The 18,960-nt window shown below is 42.7% G+C and overlaps 1 protein-coding gene across 2 annotated transcripts in view; it reads left to right on the plus strand.

Annotated features, from left to right (window-relative positions):
• AP3S1 (adaptor related protein complex 3 subunit sigma 1) overlaps nt 1-10,057 on the plus strand; it is a 96,592-nt gene extending 86,535 nt beyond the window's left edge. For both annotated transcript variants that reach the window (XM_077290650.1, XM_077290660.1), the window contains one exon: nt 9,358-10,057. In XM_077290650.1, the coding sequence (XP_077146765.1) occupies nt 9,358-9,486 (129 nt within the window). In that variant the 3' untranslated portion in view covers nt 9,487-10,057. The remainder of the gene's footprint in view (nt 1-9,357) is intronic.
• Nucleotides 10,058-18,960: the final 8,903 nt, after the last annotated feature.

The following is an 18,960-nucleotide window of genomic DNA, read 5'->3' on the forward strand; positions in this document are numbered from 1 at the left end:
CTTCAAATGTGCCAAAATATATGTGAGTAAGCCAAAATCATTCAATGAAAGTGTCTTGTGGACAGACGAGACCATGATGGAGCTTTTTGTTAAAGCAAATCATTCTACTATTTACTGAAAATGGAATGAGGCCTACAAAGAAAAGAACACCATACCTAAAGTCAAATATGGTGGAGGTTCAAATATGTTTTGAGGTTGTTTTACTGCCTCTGACACTGGGTGCCTTGACTTTGTGCAAAGCATCATAAAATCTGAAGAATACCAAAAGATTTTGGGTTGCAATGTACGGCCCAGTGTCAGAAAGCTGGGCATCCGCCCTAGGTAATGGGTCTTCCAGCAGAACAATGACCCCAAACATACTTCAAGAAACACCACAGAAATGGATGGAAACAAAGCGCTGGAGAGTTCTGAAGTGACCAGCAATGAGTCTTTATCTAAATCCCATTGAACACCTGTGGAGAGATCTTAACCCCTTCATAGCCTGAGCTTTTTTCGGTTTTGTGTTTTCATTTTTCGCTCCCCTCCTTCAAAGAGCCATAACTTTTTTATTTTTCTGTCAATATGGCCATTTGAGGGCTTATTTTTTGCGGGGCGAGTTGTACTTTTCAACGATACCATTTGTTTTACCATGTCGTGTAACAGAAACGTGCAGTGAAATTGCAAAAAAAAAGTGCAATCCCACACTTGTTTTTTGTTTTGGCTTTTTTACTAGGTTCACTAAATGCTAAAACTGACCTGCCACTATCATTCTGCAGGTCATTACAAGTTCATGGGCACCAAACATGTCTAGGTTATTTTTTATCCAAGTGTTAAAAAAAAAATTTCCAAAGTTTGCTAAAAAAAAAAATAAATAAATAAAAATTGCGCCATTTCCCGAGACCTGTAGCGTTTCCATTTTTCGTGATCTCGGGTTGGGCAAGGGCTTATTTTTTGCGTGCCGAGCTGACGTTTTTAATGATACCATTTTTGTGCAGATATGATCTTTCGAGCCCCCATTATTGCATTTTAATGCAATTTTGCGGCGATCAAAAAAACGTAATTCTGGCGCTTTGATTTTTTTTTCTCGCTGCGCCATTTAGCGATCAGGTTAATCCTTTTTTTTATTGGTCGGGCGATTCTGAACGTGACGATACCAAATATGTCTGTTTTATTTTGAATGGGCCGAAAGGGGGGTGATTTGAACTTTTTTTTTTTTTTTTTTTTTTTGGGGGGGGGGGGGGGGTGTTCATATTTTTAAAAACATTTTTTTTTTACTTTTTGACATGCTTCAATAGCCTACATGGGAGGCTAAAAGCTGCCACAACTTGATCGGCTCTGCTACATACAGGCGATGCTCAGATCGCCTCTATGTGGCTGAATTGCAGACTTGCTATGAGCGCCGACCACAGGGTGACGCTCACAGCAATCCGGCATCAACAACCATCGAGGTCTCAAGGAGACCTCTGGTTGTCATGCCAACACATCGGTGTCACGCGATCACATGATGCAGGGCACCAGTGTTTGCATTTCCGGCCTGATGGCCGGAAACGCATGTTAAATGCTGCTGTCAGAGTTTGACAGCGGCATTTAACTAGTTAATAGCTGCGGGTGGATCGCGATTCCACCCACGGCTATTGCTAGCACACGTCAGCTGTTTAAAACAGCTGACATGTCCGGTTTTTGAGGTGGGCTAACCGTCGGAGCCCACATCAAAGCGGGGGATACTGCTATCGGCGTAATAGTGCATCCGATGGCAGTAAGGGGTTAAAGTTGCTGTTTGGAGAAGGCGCCCTTCAAATATAAGACACCCGGAGCAGTCTTCAAAAGAAGAGTGAACCAAAATTCCAGTTAAGTGCAATATGTTTGTCTATGGTTATAGGAAATAATTGATTGCAGTTAATGTTTAGTTGCACACCCTTTTGAATAAATAAGTTGAGGGTGCCAACAATTTTGTCCAGCCCATTTTGGGGGGTTTGTGTGAAATTATGTCCAATTTGCCTTTTTTTCTGTTTTTCTGTTGTTCCAGTACAGACAAAGGAAATAAACATGTTTTGTAACAAAACATGTGTACCGTATATACTCGAGTATAAGCCGAGATTTTCAGCCCAAATTTTTGGGATGAAAGTGCCCCTCTCGGCTTATACTCGAGTCACGGTCGGCGGCAGGGTCGGCGGGTGAGGGGGAGAGGGCGCTGAGGCATACTTACCTGCTTCCGGGGCTCCTGGCGCTGTCCCTGCAGTCCCACGGTCTCCGGGTGCCGCAGCTCTTCCCCTGTTCAGCGGTCACATGGGACCGCTCATTAGAGAAATGAATATGGACTCCACTCCCATAGGGGTGGAGCCGCATATTCATTTCTCTAATGAGCGGTAACGGTGAACGCTGATAGAGGAAGAGGCTGCAGCACCAAAGACCAGCTGTCCGGGGGAAGGAGCGGGACGCCGGGAGCAGGTAAGTATTACATATTCACCTGTCCGCGTTCCACACGCCGGGCGCCGCTCCATCTTCCCGGCGTCTCCGCACTGACTGTGCAGGTCAGAGGGCGCGATGACTCATATAGTGTGCGCGGCGCCCTCTGCCTGATCAGTCAGTGCAGAGAGACGCCGGGACGGGACGCTGAGGAGCTGCAAGCAAGAGAGGTGAGTATGTCATTTTTTTTTATTGCAGCAGCAGCAATGGCACAGCTTTCTATGGTACATCTATGGGGCAATAATGAACGGTGCAGAGCACTATATGGCACAGCTATGGGGCAATAATGAACGGTGCAGAGCACTATATGGCACAGCTATGGGGCAATAATGAACGGTGCAGAGCACTATATGGCACAGCTTTCTATGGTACAGCTATGGGGCAATAATAAACAGTGCAGAGCACTATATGGCACAGCTATGGGGCCATAATGAACAGTATGGAGCATCTATTTTTATTTTTGAAATTCACCGGTAGCTGCTGTATTTTCCACCCTAGGCTTATACTCGAGTCAATAAGTTTTCCCAGTTTTTTGTGGCAAAATTAGGGGGGTCGGCTTATACTCGGGTCGGCTTATACTCGAGTATATATGGTAATTACATTACTTTTCTGGGAGAAATACTTCATTTTCTGGAACAATTTCAAGGGTGCGAACACTTTCAGACACTTACAGGATATATAACATGTCCTACAAATAGTTTTTGCACAGCAGTGCTTACACTATGGTAAAAAAAAAACTAATTTCGTTATCTAAACTATGACCACTAAATATAGGTTTCATTCTCATTGCTATCAATCAATATTACACTGAATGTTTATATGTTCAATATCAGAAATGGTTTCACATAATTCAAATCAGATTACCCATACAATGCCATTATGGTAATATGAGTAGATCAATTGATATGATTTTCTTTCTATATGCTATGTTCTGGGTGACAGGAGTACCCTAAATAGTCACTATCATTTCAACAAACTGCATAAATTAATAGAATAATTGAATACAAGAAACTTTGTATTGTATCTTATTGGCGAAATAGGCTTCTCTATCTACTTTGGAGCCAATCCTTATACTCCCCATTTTTGTCTCTCATCACTCTGATAAAAAGCTAAAATCCTTCTTAAAAACCAGATGGACCGCTAGCTCATTGAGGGACAAGATTACAGCTGCCTATTGAAGAGCAGTGTTAAGAGAGAGACACGGCGCTGTAGCTGTTTAGTAAGTGCTTATCTCACCCAAAAGCTGGATTCAGAACTACACTGCTTAATACTGCTGTATGATGGTCTTATTCCTGATGCTTTTGCTGAACACGAGACCATAGAACAGAAACTAGTTCCAGAGAATTAGTCTGTGTGCAGTGTTTACTAGAGATACTAGTAACTAGTTTCCACTTACTAGGCTAGAGACAACTGAAAATTAGATCCTGCAGAGGGTAAAACATTCACCATAAGTCATACAGTAGCCAGAAATAAAGTTCTTCATGTACGTTCACCACAACTTATTCTGAAAGGTCAACAGAAACAACAGGTATGATTTAAGTTAGTTATTTTTGTTGTAGAGGTTGTACTCGCTCAGCTGCGGTTGAGGTAGGCACAGGAAACTATTTTGTTAAAATGTCCAGGCAGATTTTATTAAAACGTCATAAACCTGCTTAAGCATCAGCAAACAAAAGATAGCCTTTTCTGGCACCAAGAGAAAGCACAAAGTAAAAAGTCCATACAATATTGTGGGTTTCTACTGCTCAGGATAGTGTCCGCTTCTTTAGGCCTTAGCACAGACCAACACACAGGAGATCCACACATCTCCAGGCCCAGACACTGAATGAGACACTTGATCTCCATTTTATCTGCCAAAGTACCCCCCTGGGGTGGGGATATGTGAGCAGTCATTCCCACTCATCTCTTTTGACTGCTCGTAAAACCCAGCCTTGGAATGTCCTAATAACTCTCTCAGCACTATATGTGCTGGAGCATGCTTTCCAAGCTCACATCATCGAAGCTACCAACCTCGATGATACATATCTCCCCTCAAGGGCCTGTCCGGCGGCCATCTTACATTGTTTAATCAAAAACATTATGCAAATTCTTACCTGGAAGATGCTAGGGTTTTCACCCTTCTAGCATAATTGATTTAGACTTATTTGTCCATGGCTTTAAATGCATGTTTCTATCTCCCACGAAAAAAATTGTCAAAGTAGAGCAGTTGTGTAGATTATACCATAAAATATACATACTTTAGAAATTAGGATGATGGCACTTATGTGCTGTGTCCTTTCATTAACTTTTGTTTTAAAAAAAGTTATAAACCAAAATAAGGCCTCATTCAGTGGGATGTACTTTACCCATCTTTTAACAATTTCTGTGGATGTTACACCCGTAGCATTTACTGTTTTACTAGTCCCTATGCTGCTGTAGGTCTATTCGCTGGGTCTACTAAATTATGATATCTTTGTATGTACACTCATGCAAGCATTATGGTCAAATATTGAGTGAGGCACCCCAAAATGAGCTTTACATCAATTACTGTAAAGTTGTACAACTTTGTTTTTCCTACAGTGTAAGGTGCGCAGGGCGGTAGTCATGGGCGAGGAGCTGTTCTCCCACAACTTGGCACCCCACAAATAAATGGTGTCCCAATTTGTGTGCTGTAAGTGCAGAGCACTTCATTCCTGTTTTGGCCGCAGGCCTTCACTGTCTCCACAATCCAGGAACAGCTGCACATTCAATAGGGGACCCCCACTTCGTTTTAACAAGTTTGTCTTTACTGAACAGTTCAAGTACAGCCATCTTTAACACGCAGTATCGGGCACAGCGCCCTCTGTCTCTTGCTTCCTCCACACACAACATCTCAGTCCTGTTCTCGCGTTCAAGACGGATTACCCCTACTCTTGATCCTCCTGCCAGCCCCAGGGTTTCCCAATCTGGCTCCGCAGTATGCCCAAGATCTGCAATGCTTCCCTTGCACGGTTCCACAGCCATCTGTCGGGGGCTCTCCATAGCCCCCGACTCGAGCATTAGGCTCCAGACGTTGCAGGAATATCCATAGGGAGTTTTGTGCGAGCTCACTGCATTTTGACGTCGCCCTAGCAGCTCTCACCAACAAACTCTCCTCACTAACTGACTAAACCAGGAAGTGGTTTCCTTCTACTGGCTCTAACCCCTCCCACTTTGGGCTGGACCAATCTCCAGCTGTCTCCTTTTCCTGTCTGCCTCCACAGTCGGTACCTGGGCAAACTTGACCTTTCACCTATTTAACGTCCGTCACTACTTTCTAACAGTTTGCACTGAACTTTCTATATAATGTGCCCCCAACTAAATCTTCTCCCTTTCCAACTTAATCCTCAAGTCCTATGCTATGCTTTGTATTCTCTAAACTTAACTCTATAAATGAATAACATTATACATTAATCACAATACATTACATTAACTTCGTACATTATTGCCTATGAAACTATGCAGATTCTTACATTAATACAGTCACAAAAATATAATAAAACCATACACTTGGTACACACATTGCTGAGAAGGAGAGGCATATAACGGCCCCTGTCACACCCTTACAACAGAACTGTTTATCAGCCTAATTAGCTCTTACTCCTGACAATAAATTATATTGCATTTTGAACATGAAGGGTGTCCGTTTAAGTATGGTTGCAAAATGCCAAATTTAATGAGGCCTTAGATTTTCGCTTTAGCCAAAAACGGTACAGCAGTCACATCAGGCATTTGTTATGAGGATCAGTGGGGTTAGTGAGCTTCATTCATAGCCAAATCACAACCTGATTTTCAGTTGAGGCGATTACAAAAACTATAGCGTACTAAACGTATAAGAACCGTATACTTATTGTATGCATTCAGCATGCTTAAAATACCATAAGCTAAACATGATCTTCTTTATTGAGATTTTACTTTTGTTGTCTGTTTTATTTATTTTTATTTTTTTTATTTTTTTACATTTTTGTGGATCTGGCATAAGAATTTAATGCTGTATATTATCATTTCCGTACATTACTATTCTTATTTCATAGCATAAAATACAAAAAAAAATGTCTGTACCAGCCTCCTATCAGTTTGGCCTCATTTTTATATACTTGCCGACTTCATTTTGTTTTCTTTCTCAAATTTTAATTTTTTGAGTCATTTAGCTAGCTTATCGTGCTTATTTATCTGAACCCATTCCCATCCCCATTTCATCTAGGCATCAGCCCATTAGAACTAGATCGTTTGTACTGATTGTCTATCTCCTTTCAAACCCTCATTGACCTGTTCCTTAGTCTGACTTGTAGAAGGGCAATTGAGAAAATTATATTTTTTATTTTTAGCTAATTGAAGGAATATTTTCACTGTTGTTTCACCAGAACAAAAAAATATCTTCTGTTAAATTCACTGTGGTTTTGTGTGTAATGAATAATCATATAAATATATCCTATAAGCATACCAACTTTTTAAATTATTGGATACTCACCATTAATGGGACATGAATGGACAGAAATGTAAAGTTTTCAGAATGATGTCCCCTCCCCCAAGGATTTACCCAATTCCAGATTTTATTCATGTGCACTGCTACACAATTACAATTTCTTGCCTTCAATGGACTCCCCATACAGATTAGACTAATGTCATCTAAACCCACCATTATTAATGGGTTCGGCCAACTGTCTAGTATGTATGGGAGTTCCAACCAAATGATTATTTGAGGATATGAGGATCCAGCATGTCTGATTTTGGACTTCTGATCCCTTTGTTCTCTCTGTGATAAGCCACTCAGACATGTCTTGCAGCGCTTCTAATAAAGAACTGAGGAGCTTTCTGAGGAATGACCACTCCTGTGTATGGGAGTGCCAGGCGACTGATCTCCTATGCATGGCGGGTTTTAGACATACACATTAAGTACCTGTCCGTAATGGCTATCTCCCCTGACTCACCACAACACAGGTACGTTCAGCACTGCCAGGCGCTCTTGTGTACGCTATGAGAGAGCTGCTACCAGACTCGTTAGTCAGTGGCTTATCTCTGTCCTGAACAAAATGATCGGCTGGTGGAAGGCCAACCTAGCAGTCCTTCTCTTTTACAACATAATTTGTTTGGGGGAGTATCAGTAGGCCTCCATATACATTAGAATGTTGTCAATCCCGCTGATATTGACAGGTTCAACCTACTTTAGTCTAAAACGTATGGGGGACTTAAAGAAGTTGTCCACTACTTGGACAACTTCTTGTCATATCCTTCGCTTGACCCAATAAAATAATAAAGCATATACTCCCCTCCTGTGCCGGGGCTCTGTCTTCGGACAAATCAAACATGAAAAGGAAGTCTGGGCTGCATCTGTTTTCTGACTTCCTCTTCATGCTCAATTCAACAGGAGGTGGGGACACTGGCGATAGCGGTGTAACACCTCATGAAAGCCCCGGGGAGAGCGAGTGCCGATACGGCGGAAACGGTGCCAGCACAGGAGGTGAGTATATGCTCTAATACTTTATGGGGACCCAAAAATTTTATCAAGAAGGGGTTGTCCTAGTGGACAACCCTTTTAAATATTACAATAAACTATACCTTTTAAATTGAATCTGTCAGTAGGATCAGTTGAATAAAATGATACCTTGGTATCTGCTATATGCGATGTCTTATTCCAGAGTAATCTACACTTTTTCTTAATATGTACATTAACAGTTAAGATCTACAGACCGGACAAAGATCTTCCTGAGAATTTGTCTCCAGAGATTATTTTAAATGAAAGTGAGAGTTACCAGTGTGAGACATGTAGATCAGGAGAGCAGACTGTCAGTCATAGACCTGAACAGATCATTTAGATATAAGAAAAACCTGGATTTCTCCGGAATAAGACATCGGATTGCAGGTATCAAGGTATCATTTTGTTCAACTCTGACATGTAGGGTTCCCATTAAATATCAGACATTTCTAGCTGTTTGAGTGTTCTGCCATCCAAATTTTAGAAATACAGCACCATATACACTTAATGACTATATATATATATATATATATATATATATATATATATATATATATGTATATATATGTATGTATGTATGTGTATATATATATATATATATATATATATATATATATATATATATATATATATATATATGTATATGTATATATATATTTATTATTATTGTACTGACTGAGTATCTGTGATCATGTCAGCATAGATAAACCTTGTAGGCTTTGTCTACTTGCCAACTTTATACCTTCATGGGAAGGATTTATATCGACTCTTATATTTATTTGGATTATTGTATTTTATTTATATTATAGGCGCTTTCCTTGCAGAAACATTACAGGTAAACTGTACACTAAAGTGTTAACATACTTAAATGATAACCTTATGAAATGATTCTGGCTTTAGCTCATTGTATGGGTTTGCTTCCTGCAGTGTACTCATGATGGTGCCCGATATCTATGCATCTCAGGTGGATTTACTACTAAAAAAAAAAGCCAAGAATTGTTACATGTATCAGTCTGAGTAGACTGTATTGTTGATATGTTCACATATGTTACCACTGTTCTGTTTTTTTTCTCCTTAAGCTCCAGGAAAAGTATGTAATAACATAAAGGAGAATAGAAGTTACAGACTTGTTTGCCTTCTTTACTGGTACTATAAAAATTTCTCTCGAGAAAAGATAATCAGATCAGTTTGGGGCACAAGTTAGCATCCCCTTGTAGGAAGATAAAAGAAAACATCCGAGCACCTCATAATCCTTCTCATAATCACATTAATGTTCAGATTGACATTTCATGCGGTTTTGTCTTTGTGCCATGTCTAATCCTAAATTCATATGAATCCATTTCATGCAATCCAGGTGACTCCACACAACAATTCAGACTGAAGCGAAGTAAAAAAATATATATATTAATCCAGTTTTTCTGTTTCTTCCACTCTGCACATAGGCCGGATTAGCAGGCGCTCCAGCACGGGCGGTGTCTGCCGTAAAGAATATGAACCTTCCAGAGATCCCAAGAAACATTAATATTGGTGACATCAGTATAAAAGTACCAAACTTGCCTTCTTTTAAATAGCATTCCTTTGTCGTCTTTTCTTTTTTTTTCCCAAGCTGAGAAATGTTTACCAAACAGAAATCCATCTAAGTGAAGGAAATGCTGGGATTTTGTGCGGATTTCAGATGTGAATGTTGCTCTTTACTTAACATTGCTAAAAGAACAAGCTCCTAGCTGGCTGCAACGTGTCACAATGGCACAATAAGGCATGTTACTGTGTCTTGGCTGCTGCCGTGTTCAGAGAAAGTGTTAACAAAAAATAAACAAAAAAAAAATGACTTTGTTAAATTTCCAGTGTTGCGATGTTTTGTATTCTCTTACAGTGCATAATTTCTATTATTCTATAATGCATCCCATACAAATCATTCCCTTATGTTCCTCTGTGTTGGATAGATTATTTATGATCATGTTTAGAATGAATGGACTCATTACCAATCACAGGCGTTTCAGAGTAGTGTTACTGGTTCTTGTTCATTGTGTCGCTGGGGGGGATCTAATTCTAATGTTATCACTGCATATTTTTTTTGTGTTTAGATTTTTGGCTGAATAAAAATGAACTATTTTAACACTGTAATAAATTGCTGAAGTTTAATGTTATGGTCTCGTGTTAGATGTTCTGTAAAATAAATATTTTATGAATGATGGAGTACTTGTACTAAGCTGGGTAAATCTGCAAGTGCAATATAATATTCTGTTTGTTTAGTATTTTTATTTTTTGGATGCTTGCATTCTGTAATTCATATCTTTTTTCATAGATAATGTTTTCTAGTTTTTAAAAGGTTGAAAATAAGCTAATATGACACTAAAAGACATCTGTAGTGCTAATGAAAAAACAAAATGGTCATTTATTCCCTGCTGTCCACAACTGTCTAGAACTGTGCTCCAACCTGCGGCCCATTGGCCCATGATGTGTTGCCTCATGGCTGTCTATGAACTTGGTGCATTAGTACGAAGTCCTAGCAAATCGCTCTGAAGAAAAGGTCTCCAAATGGTGAATTTTGTGCATTGCCCTGCACAGATGAGCACTTCTGGATGGGGTGCTAAGGTAAGTTGGAGATGGGATGATACTATTAGAGGGGTGTTGAAGATGGATGCGATAGTTTGGTGCGATTGCTGCTTGAGAGAATACTAAATGGGGCAAGGTGGCAACCCATGGATGTAAGTATACTATACATATGGGGAGGTGGCAATACGTGCTTTCTGTAGGGACGCTTTCGCTGTCCTCATACCAGTAATCGGGGCTCTGGGTGTTAACATGTTAAATGCCACTGTCAATCTCTGACAGCGGAATTTAACATCGTGCTGGAAAGCGCGTCATTGGCTCTGCCCATCGGTACCAGTGTCACATGTCCGCTTGTCGCCAATGAGTTGGCATGACAATTCTTGGTCTGCAGGAGACCCCTGTGGTTGTTATTGCCGGATATCTATGAGCGCCGGCCACAGGATGAGCATGAGCATTTCCATTACACTTAGCAGGGCCGAAGCCCTGCTCTATGTAGCAAAGGCCATCGGATGATTGCAGCCTCTAGTCGCTCATGGAGACTATTGAAGCTAGTAATAAAAAACTGTAATTCTGTTTTTTTTTTTTTTTCTCGTTACGCCATTTACCGATTAGATTAATTATTTTTATATATTGATAGATCAGGCGATTCTGAATGCAGCGATACCAAAAATTTGTATTTTTTTTATAATTGCTTTATTTTGAATGAGGCAAAAGGGGGGGGGGGGTGATTTGAACTTTTGACTATTTTTTAAAAAAAATATTTTTAATAACTTTTTTTTGTTCCCACCACATTGTATCAAAATGCAATAACAAGCGAGCAAAACATCTTATCTAACCAAATATGGTATCAATAAAAACGTCAGCTCCGCAAATAAATAAGCCCTCACCCAACCCGAGATGACAAAAAATGGAGACGCTAACGTCTCGGAAAATGACACCTTTTTTTCCACCACTTATATAAAAAAAGAACCTAGACATGTTTAGTATCTATGAACTTGTAATGTCCTGGAGAATCATAATGGGAGGTCAGTTTAGTATTTACTGAATATGGTAAAAAAACAAAACTGGAATTGCACTTTTTTTGCTATTTTGCTGCAGTTTGATTTTTTTTTCCTGTTTTCCAGTACACTATATGGTAAAACCAATGGTGTCTTTCAAAAGTACAACTCGTTCTGCAAAAAAAACATGCGCTCACATGGCAATATTGATGGAAAAATACATGTTATAGCTCTGGGAAGAAAGGGAGCAAAAAGCGAAAACTCAGAGATGGAAAAACCCAAAGTGGTAAAGGGGTTAATCTGGCGATCAACCTTTTGGGCAGCACCAATGTGGTTTAGATCAGGAGAGGAAGGGGCCGTATCATCATTTTCTCATCTTTAGGACTTTGGCTGGCGTGCCAATGAGTGGAGTATTTTGTATGTGATCTTGCATACAAATCTTGGTTTTCTTGAAATATGCAGACTTTCATGAACTGTTGCTTGAAGAAAGTGTCTTCTAAAAACTGGAAGTTGGTCTTGGAGTTGATTTTGAGTCCATTTTCTTTCTCAAAATTCTTTTTATTAGAGGATTTTTACAGTATAGGGGATAATGGGTCAGGAAAAGAAGGTAACCAAACAAAGGAAAAGAGGAAAGGGGTCAGGGAGGAAGAGGAGAGAAGGAAAATAAAGGGAAATGAAGATCATCTTAATATAGTTGCACCACAACAATTAACATACCAAGTGCTAAAACAACATAAAATAAAGTATAGATTAAAAGAATTCTGACAAAGTAGTAAGGTCATATAAAGATGCTTTTTTCCATCACCCATGACAGCACCACGAGACAGGGGATCAACCCTTCAAGGACAGGAAACCTTCAAGATAAAAAGGGCGGCTCCTCTCTCCGCATCAGTTGGTTTCCTGTCCTTGATGGGAAATCCTCAAGATGAAGATCCTTAGAAGAGGATGCCCGTACCTGGGTCGGATGGTGTTTGGTAGCCATGCTGCTGCATCCGTCACCAGGTATCGGTAGTCGCCTCGGAGGCCATGTCTCGCCATGCCCTCCCCGAGCGAAGCATGGCCACACCCCGTGAGGCAATGCCTGGGTGAAGATAGGTACCTCGGAGGCCACGTTTGGTGTACCCTCCCTGATACATGCAACCCGCACATTGGTGTCCTGGAGGGAAGAGAAGCCTCGGAAACATTACTGTGCCCTCCCTGTTGCAGATGGTGGCCATGCGGCCTGGGCGTTATAGCAAGCCTTGGAGGGCACATTTACTGTTCCCTCCCTGATGCATGCAGCCCGTGAGATGAAGACAATAAGCTCCCTGATGTTATGACCTGCAGGCTGTATGGTAGCAGAAGGATCACGTTCCGCTGTGCCCTCCCTGACGTACCTGAAAGGTGCTGGGTAAGGTCTGCTCCTGCCTGCAGCGCTCCGGTCCTGATCCAGGTAGGATGTCATGGTGGCAGCACTTGGATGGCAAAGGACGCCGGTCAGGAGCGTATACTGGAAGTTACCCCAGCGCGCATCGGAAGTAGATGCCACAACGTGCAGCAAAAGTAAATCCGGCGTATGTCAGAGGGAGCGTGCGTGCGCATACCCCTAGGCAACGAGCAGCGCTAAAAAAAAAAAAGGAGGAAACAGATGGTGCAATCAAAGCACTGGGGGAAAAGACTCACTGGGAATAATGAGGCAGGTGTGTACAAGGAAGGGGTGGCACCCTTTTTAAGTTAATAAGGCCTAAAAGTATTTAAAGGAGCAGCAGGCAGTGGCAACCATGGAAGCTTTTCGCCTGAGCACTTGCAGCCTAACTAGCAGCAGGAGCCAGTAACACGGTCACGCTCACAGGAAAAGAGACAGCCATGCTGCAGCAGCAGCAGCAGTGGGGGTCGCTCGGACAGCATGCCAGTGGATCTCCAGGATTCCAGTAAGGAGGGGTCCATAGTCTCTGACGGAGACATTGAGAAGACCATGCGAACTACGGATCCGGTACCCGTTTGAAAAGTCTGAGTGGTGAGTGAGCTCCGAGAAAGTACAGTATACTAATGTTTTTCTTTCTCTCTCCTGTCTCCTACCCTCTCTCTGATTTTTCTGTACATGGGTGGGGTGAAGTATAGGGGTCCCTAAGAAGAGTAAAGTCAAGCTTAAAAATAGAGAATGTCCTCTATGCAGACAACGGTAAGAGGCCCCCCTGGGATAAAAGCTATGTCAGGACTGTATTGATAGGACTTTTGCAGAGGAGACTTCCACCTTTTCTGAAAGCTTAAAATCTCTGATACAGTCCAAAGTCTGTAAGTTGGTTAGGGCATTACAGGCCACAATGGTGGATACAGACAGTAAGAGAAGAGATGGGTCCAGTCCCTCATTGATATCACAAGACTTCACAGGTTGAGATCCGGAAGACTCGGATCAATCACAATATTCTGACAGCAGTTCAGGAGAAGAGATTACGTTCCCGGTAGAGACAACGGACAAACTAATAAAAGCGGTCTGGTCTACTTTGGAACTGGTAGAGGAAAAAGCTAAGAAGTCGGCCCAGGAGCTCATGTTTGACGACTTACAAAGAAAAAAAACGTAGAGCCTTCTGCATTAATGAGCAGTTGCAGGGCCTCATTAAAAGAGAATGAGAGGAGCTGGGGAAGAGAACAAAGACAGTTCTTTGAAAAAGAAATACCCATTTGATGAAGAAGCTTCTTCATCCTGGGATAAGGCACCAAGACTTGATGTGGCAATCTCTAAAGTCTCTAGGAAGTCCTTCCTCCCGTTTGAAGACTCAGGGTCCTTGAAGGAGCCATTGGATAGGAAGACTGATAATTTTCTCAAGGTGACTTGGGAGTCCTCGGCGGGGGCATTAAGACCAGACATTGCGGCCACCTGTGTGGCTAGATCTCTGAAGGTTTGGGTTGGCAATCTAGAAGATCAGCTGGAACGAGTCCCCAGAGAAGCCATCTTGGAGACGATGCCTGCCATCAAAGCAGCAGCTGTATTTTTTATCAGATGCCTCAGCAGATTCCGCAAGACTGGCGGCCAGATCAACAGCACTGGCCAATGCGGGACGTCGAGCAGTATGGCTGAAATGCTAGCCTGGGGATATGCAGGCAAAGGTAAAACTCTGCTCCCTGCCATGTGAAGGAAACTTTTTATTTGGGCCAGTCCTAGTTGAAGTGCTAGAAAAAGCCAGAGATAAGAAGAAAGGGTTTCCAAAGCAGCCATTTCCATTCTTTCGACGCTTCTTTCGGAGGGGTCGTGGATCCAGAAGACAGCAATACAGAGATCGAGACATCCCCTTGAGAAAGCTGTTTATCGCGTTTGCGAAACGCGCGTCGGGGGTCTCCCTTTTGGTCCCAGCCTGGTGCCCTGGTGTAGCCCTCTCATTGTTGCGGTAAGCATGCCTTGTGGCTTCTACTATTGACTACCGGTGTCTTTACATTGTACTTCTGTAGCCACATGGCATTTCATGGCTATTTTTCCTATTTATCTGCGCCATAGTGCAGATTGACTTACCTTTAGGGCCCTGTGCACCAGAGGGATTTCCTGTCCTCATCCGATATGCACTTTACATGTTGTTTGTACTTTTGGCTGTTAAAATATGTAATTAATGTTTGTATTTATACACTGTATACTTAATAAATCTTTGATACCCAATATACTCCTTCATTCTCCTTATCTCTAGAGATCGAGACAGACAGAACTGACAATTCAGGGGAGGGAGAGGCTTTTACTTCGGTAAGCCCTCCAGAGACACTAAAAATCCCCCCCAGTGACTGCTCCTCCCAGGTAGGAGGGAGGCTCTCTCACTTCCTCCTCGCCTGGGAGAGGATATCGGCCAGTACCTGGATTTGGCAGATCATAGGATCGGGTCTGAAACAGATTCCGTGAGTGGCTGCCACAGAGATATAAACAGACTCCGGTACAGCCTTCTCAGCAAAAACAGCAGAGCCTGGAAGAAGAGGTGGTGTCGCTGCTGGAAAAACACATGTTGAAGGAAGTTCCGGAGGAGGAAAGAAGGGATTTTATTCCACCCTATTTATCATAAAAAAGCCGGACAACTCCTGGAGGACCATTATAAATTTAAAGGGCCTCAACAATTATCTGATAATTCCATCATTCAAGATGGAGACAGGAAGATCGGCGGTGAAACTCCTCTTCCCACAGTGTTACATGGTGGTCCTAGACCTCAAGGATGCATGCTACCACGTCCCTAAACTTACCCTCCCAGACTTAGTACTCAGGTCTCTCAGATGGTAGTTGCGGTTCGAGTCGGCCCCAAGAGGAGTTCCCTGAGTATACAAAGCCTCCAAAATAGTAACTACGGATGCAAGTCCCTGGGGGTGGGGAGCACCTCTACTTTGTGGCTCCAGAATCCCTGGACTCAAGAAGAAAGATCTGTTGTCAAACGAATGGGAACTTGTGGTAGAAAAGACTGATTGGGTTACTACCACATCTGCAGGGACAACATGTGAAAGTCCTGTCGGACAACCAGTCGACAGTGGCCTTCATAAATCATCAGTGGGGCACTTGCTCTCGAGCATTGATGCAGAGAGCATTCTATGTCTGGCAGAACGCCATTTTCTCTCATTATTGGCCCTGCATATCAGAGGCGTAGACAACCTGAAGGCGGACTTTTTAAGCCGCAATCAGTTGAGACAAGGGGAATGGTCTCTGGAGAAGGCAGTTTTCAGTTAGATTGTAGGCATGTGGAGTCATGCCAAACAGAGTGAACTATTTCAAGTGTTTATTTCTGTTAATGATGATGATTATGGCTTACAGCCAATGAAAACCCCAAAGTAGTAATCTCAGTAAATTAGAGTAACAAAAGCACCTTCAAAGGCTTCCTAGGCATTTAAAATGGTCCCTTGCTCTGTTTTAGTAGGCTCCACAATCATCACCACAATTCATTTGGAAATTAAGGTCCCAGAATCTGGAGGAAGAGTGGAGAGGCCCACAATCCAAGCTGCTTGAGGTCTAGTGTGAAGTTTCCACAATCAGTGATGGTTTAGGAAGCCATGTCATCTCCTGGTGTAGGTCCACTGTGTGTTATCAAGACCAAAGTCAGCGCAGCCATCTACCAGGAAATTTTAGGACACTTCATGCTTCCCTCTGCCAGAAAGCTTTTTGGAAATGGAAGCTTCACTCTCCAGCAGGACTTGGCAAGTGTCCACACTGCCTGTGTGTGTACCAATACCTGGTTTAAAAAGAAGAGTATCACTTTGCTTGATTGTCCAGCAAACTTGCCTGACCTTAACCCCATAGAGAATCTATGAGGTATTGTCAAGAGGAAGGTGAGACACCAGACCCAACAATGCAGATGAGCTGATGGCTGCTTTCAAAGCAACCTGGGCTTCCATAACACCTCAGCAGTGCCACAGGCTGATCACCTCCATGCCATGCCGCATTAATGCAAAAGGAGCCCTGACCAAGTATTGCGTACATTTACTGAACGTACATTTCAGTAGGCCACCATTTCAGATTTTAAAATTATTTTTTCAAGCTGGTGTTATAAAGTATTCTAATTTACAGAGATGATGACTTTTGGGTTTTCATTGGCTGTAAGCCATAATCATCAACATGAACAGAAATAAACACTTGAAATAGATCACTCTGTTTATAATGACTCTATATAATATATGAGTTTGACTTTTTGTATCGAAGAACTGAAATAAGTTAACTTTCAATCCCTCTCACCTGATCCTCTACATAGTCCTATAAATTTAGTAGCATTCTAGGGGGCACGCGTATGGGTCAGGCACGCATCTTCCGGCAGCAATGTATCACGGCAGCTATGTATCACGGCAGCTATGTATCACGGCAGCTAAGTATTGTGAAGTGCAGTTATTTCAACGGCCGGGAATTAACATCCATCTGCTCTCTTAACACAGGTAATCTCTGCTTTCTGCCATCTGTTGCCTATCATCCTGTAACAATTCATTTAATGGTACAATCTCTATTTGCTGTCATCTGCTGCCTATCATCCTGCAACAATTCTATTAATGTGCCTGCTGAATGTTTGCTAAATTCATTTGTTGCATTGTATTCAATACTTCCTGCTGGACATCCATGCCGGGGTCAAGCACGTGTCTCCCGGCAGCAAAGTATCACGGCAGCTAAGTATTGTGTAGTGCAGGTATTTCAACGGCAGTTAGTCATGGCAGGAGTCAGGACTCCACACTATGTACCTGTCTCTTTTGGGTATGTCTGCTGAATAAGCACTTCTTATTACTTGGATGTAGCTTTTGTATTAACCCATCTTACTCCATCACCATGTTTACATATGCCCTTACAGTGTTTGCTCCACTAATTCTCTTCTCTCCTTTGCTATCCACAAACCCCAGCACCCTCTGACCAAATAATCATCTCCCCTTCCCTCTTACCTACCCACCTGTCCTCTGCTGAGCTGCTCCTCAACCTCAAATCTGTCCTAATAAAACAAAACAAGCCAGCCACTCTCCTCCCATCTGCTCTCCCTTTCTCTGCTTCTCCTCACTGCTGGCGACATATCTCCAAACCCTGGACTCCCACAGCTCATACCTCCCATTACTACCCCCTCCTACCTCTCCCTATCTAATATGAACTACTGCAATCTTTCCAACTTAAAACCCGTGCCCCTGACGTCCACCCCCCTGCTCCCTCTCTGGAGCACTCTGGAATGCCCGTTCAATCTGCAATAAGCTTCATGTGATTCATGACCTTTTTCTCTCTCACAAGCTTGCCTTCCTCGGCCTCACAAACATGGCTAACACCCTCTGACACCGCCTCCCTTGCTGCACTATGTTACAGCGGCCTCCACTTCACCCACACCCCTCGCCTCGGCAACAGACATGGTGGAGGAGTGGGTCTTCTCCTTTCTTCAAACTGCACTAACCCAATCCCACCTCTACCCTCCCTTATCCTCCCCTCTTTTGAAGTCCACTCTGTCCGCATCTACTCTCCCTCCAACCTCCAAGTGACCGTCCTATACCTCCAGGCCCGGCCACTGCCTTTATTGACCAAATCTCCACCTGGCTTGTTCACTTTCTCTCTGCTGACATTCCCTCCATCATCATGGGTGACTTCAACATCCCCACTGATACCTTTCAGTCAACAGCCTCCAAACTTCTGTCCCTTACTTCATCTTTTGGACTTACTCAGTGGTCCTCCGCAGCCACCCACACAGACAGACATACACTAGACCTGGTCTGCATCCGGCTCTGCTCTAACTTCACCACCTCCCCTCTCCCTCTATCCGACCACCATCTGCTCACTTTCTCATCCCTGTTCTCCTCACCGGTCACCCATGCCAGCAACATGCGCACCCCAGCAGAAACCTTGCACACCTAGACGCCCACACATTCTCTATCCTACCACTGGCATCCATATCTTCACTCCATGACGCACACAGTGTCACTGCTTTCTACAATGCCTCTCTCACATCAGCTATTGACACGGTTGCCCCTCTCGTTCATGGCAGAGTGTGACGTATCAATAGACAACCCTGGCACAATAACACCACTAAAAAGCTCTGGCAAGTGTCC

Source organism: Ranitomeya variabilis, chromosome 1 (assembly GCF_051348905.1).
Source record: "Ranitomeya variabilis isolate aRanVar5 chromosome 1, aRanVar5.hap1, whole genome shotgun sequence".
In the NCBI taxonomy this organism is placed as follows: Eukaryota; Metazoa; Chordata; class Amphibia; order Anura; family Dendrobatidae; genus Ranitomeya; species Ranitomeya variabilis.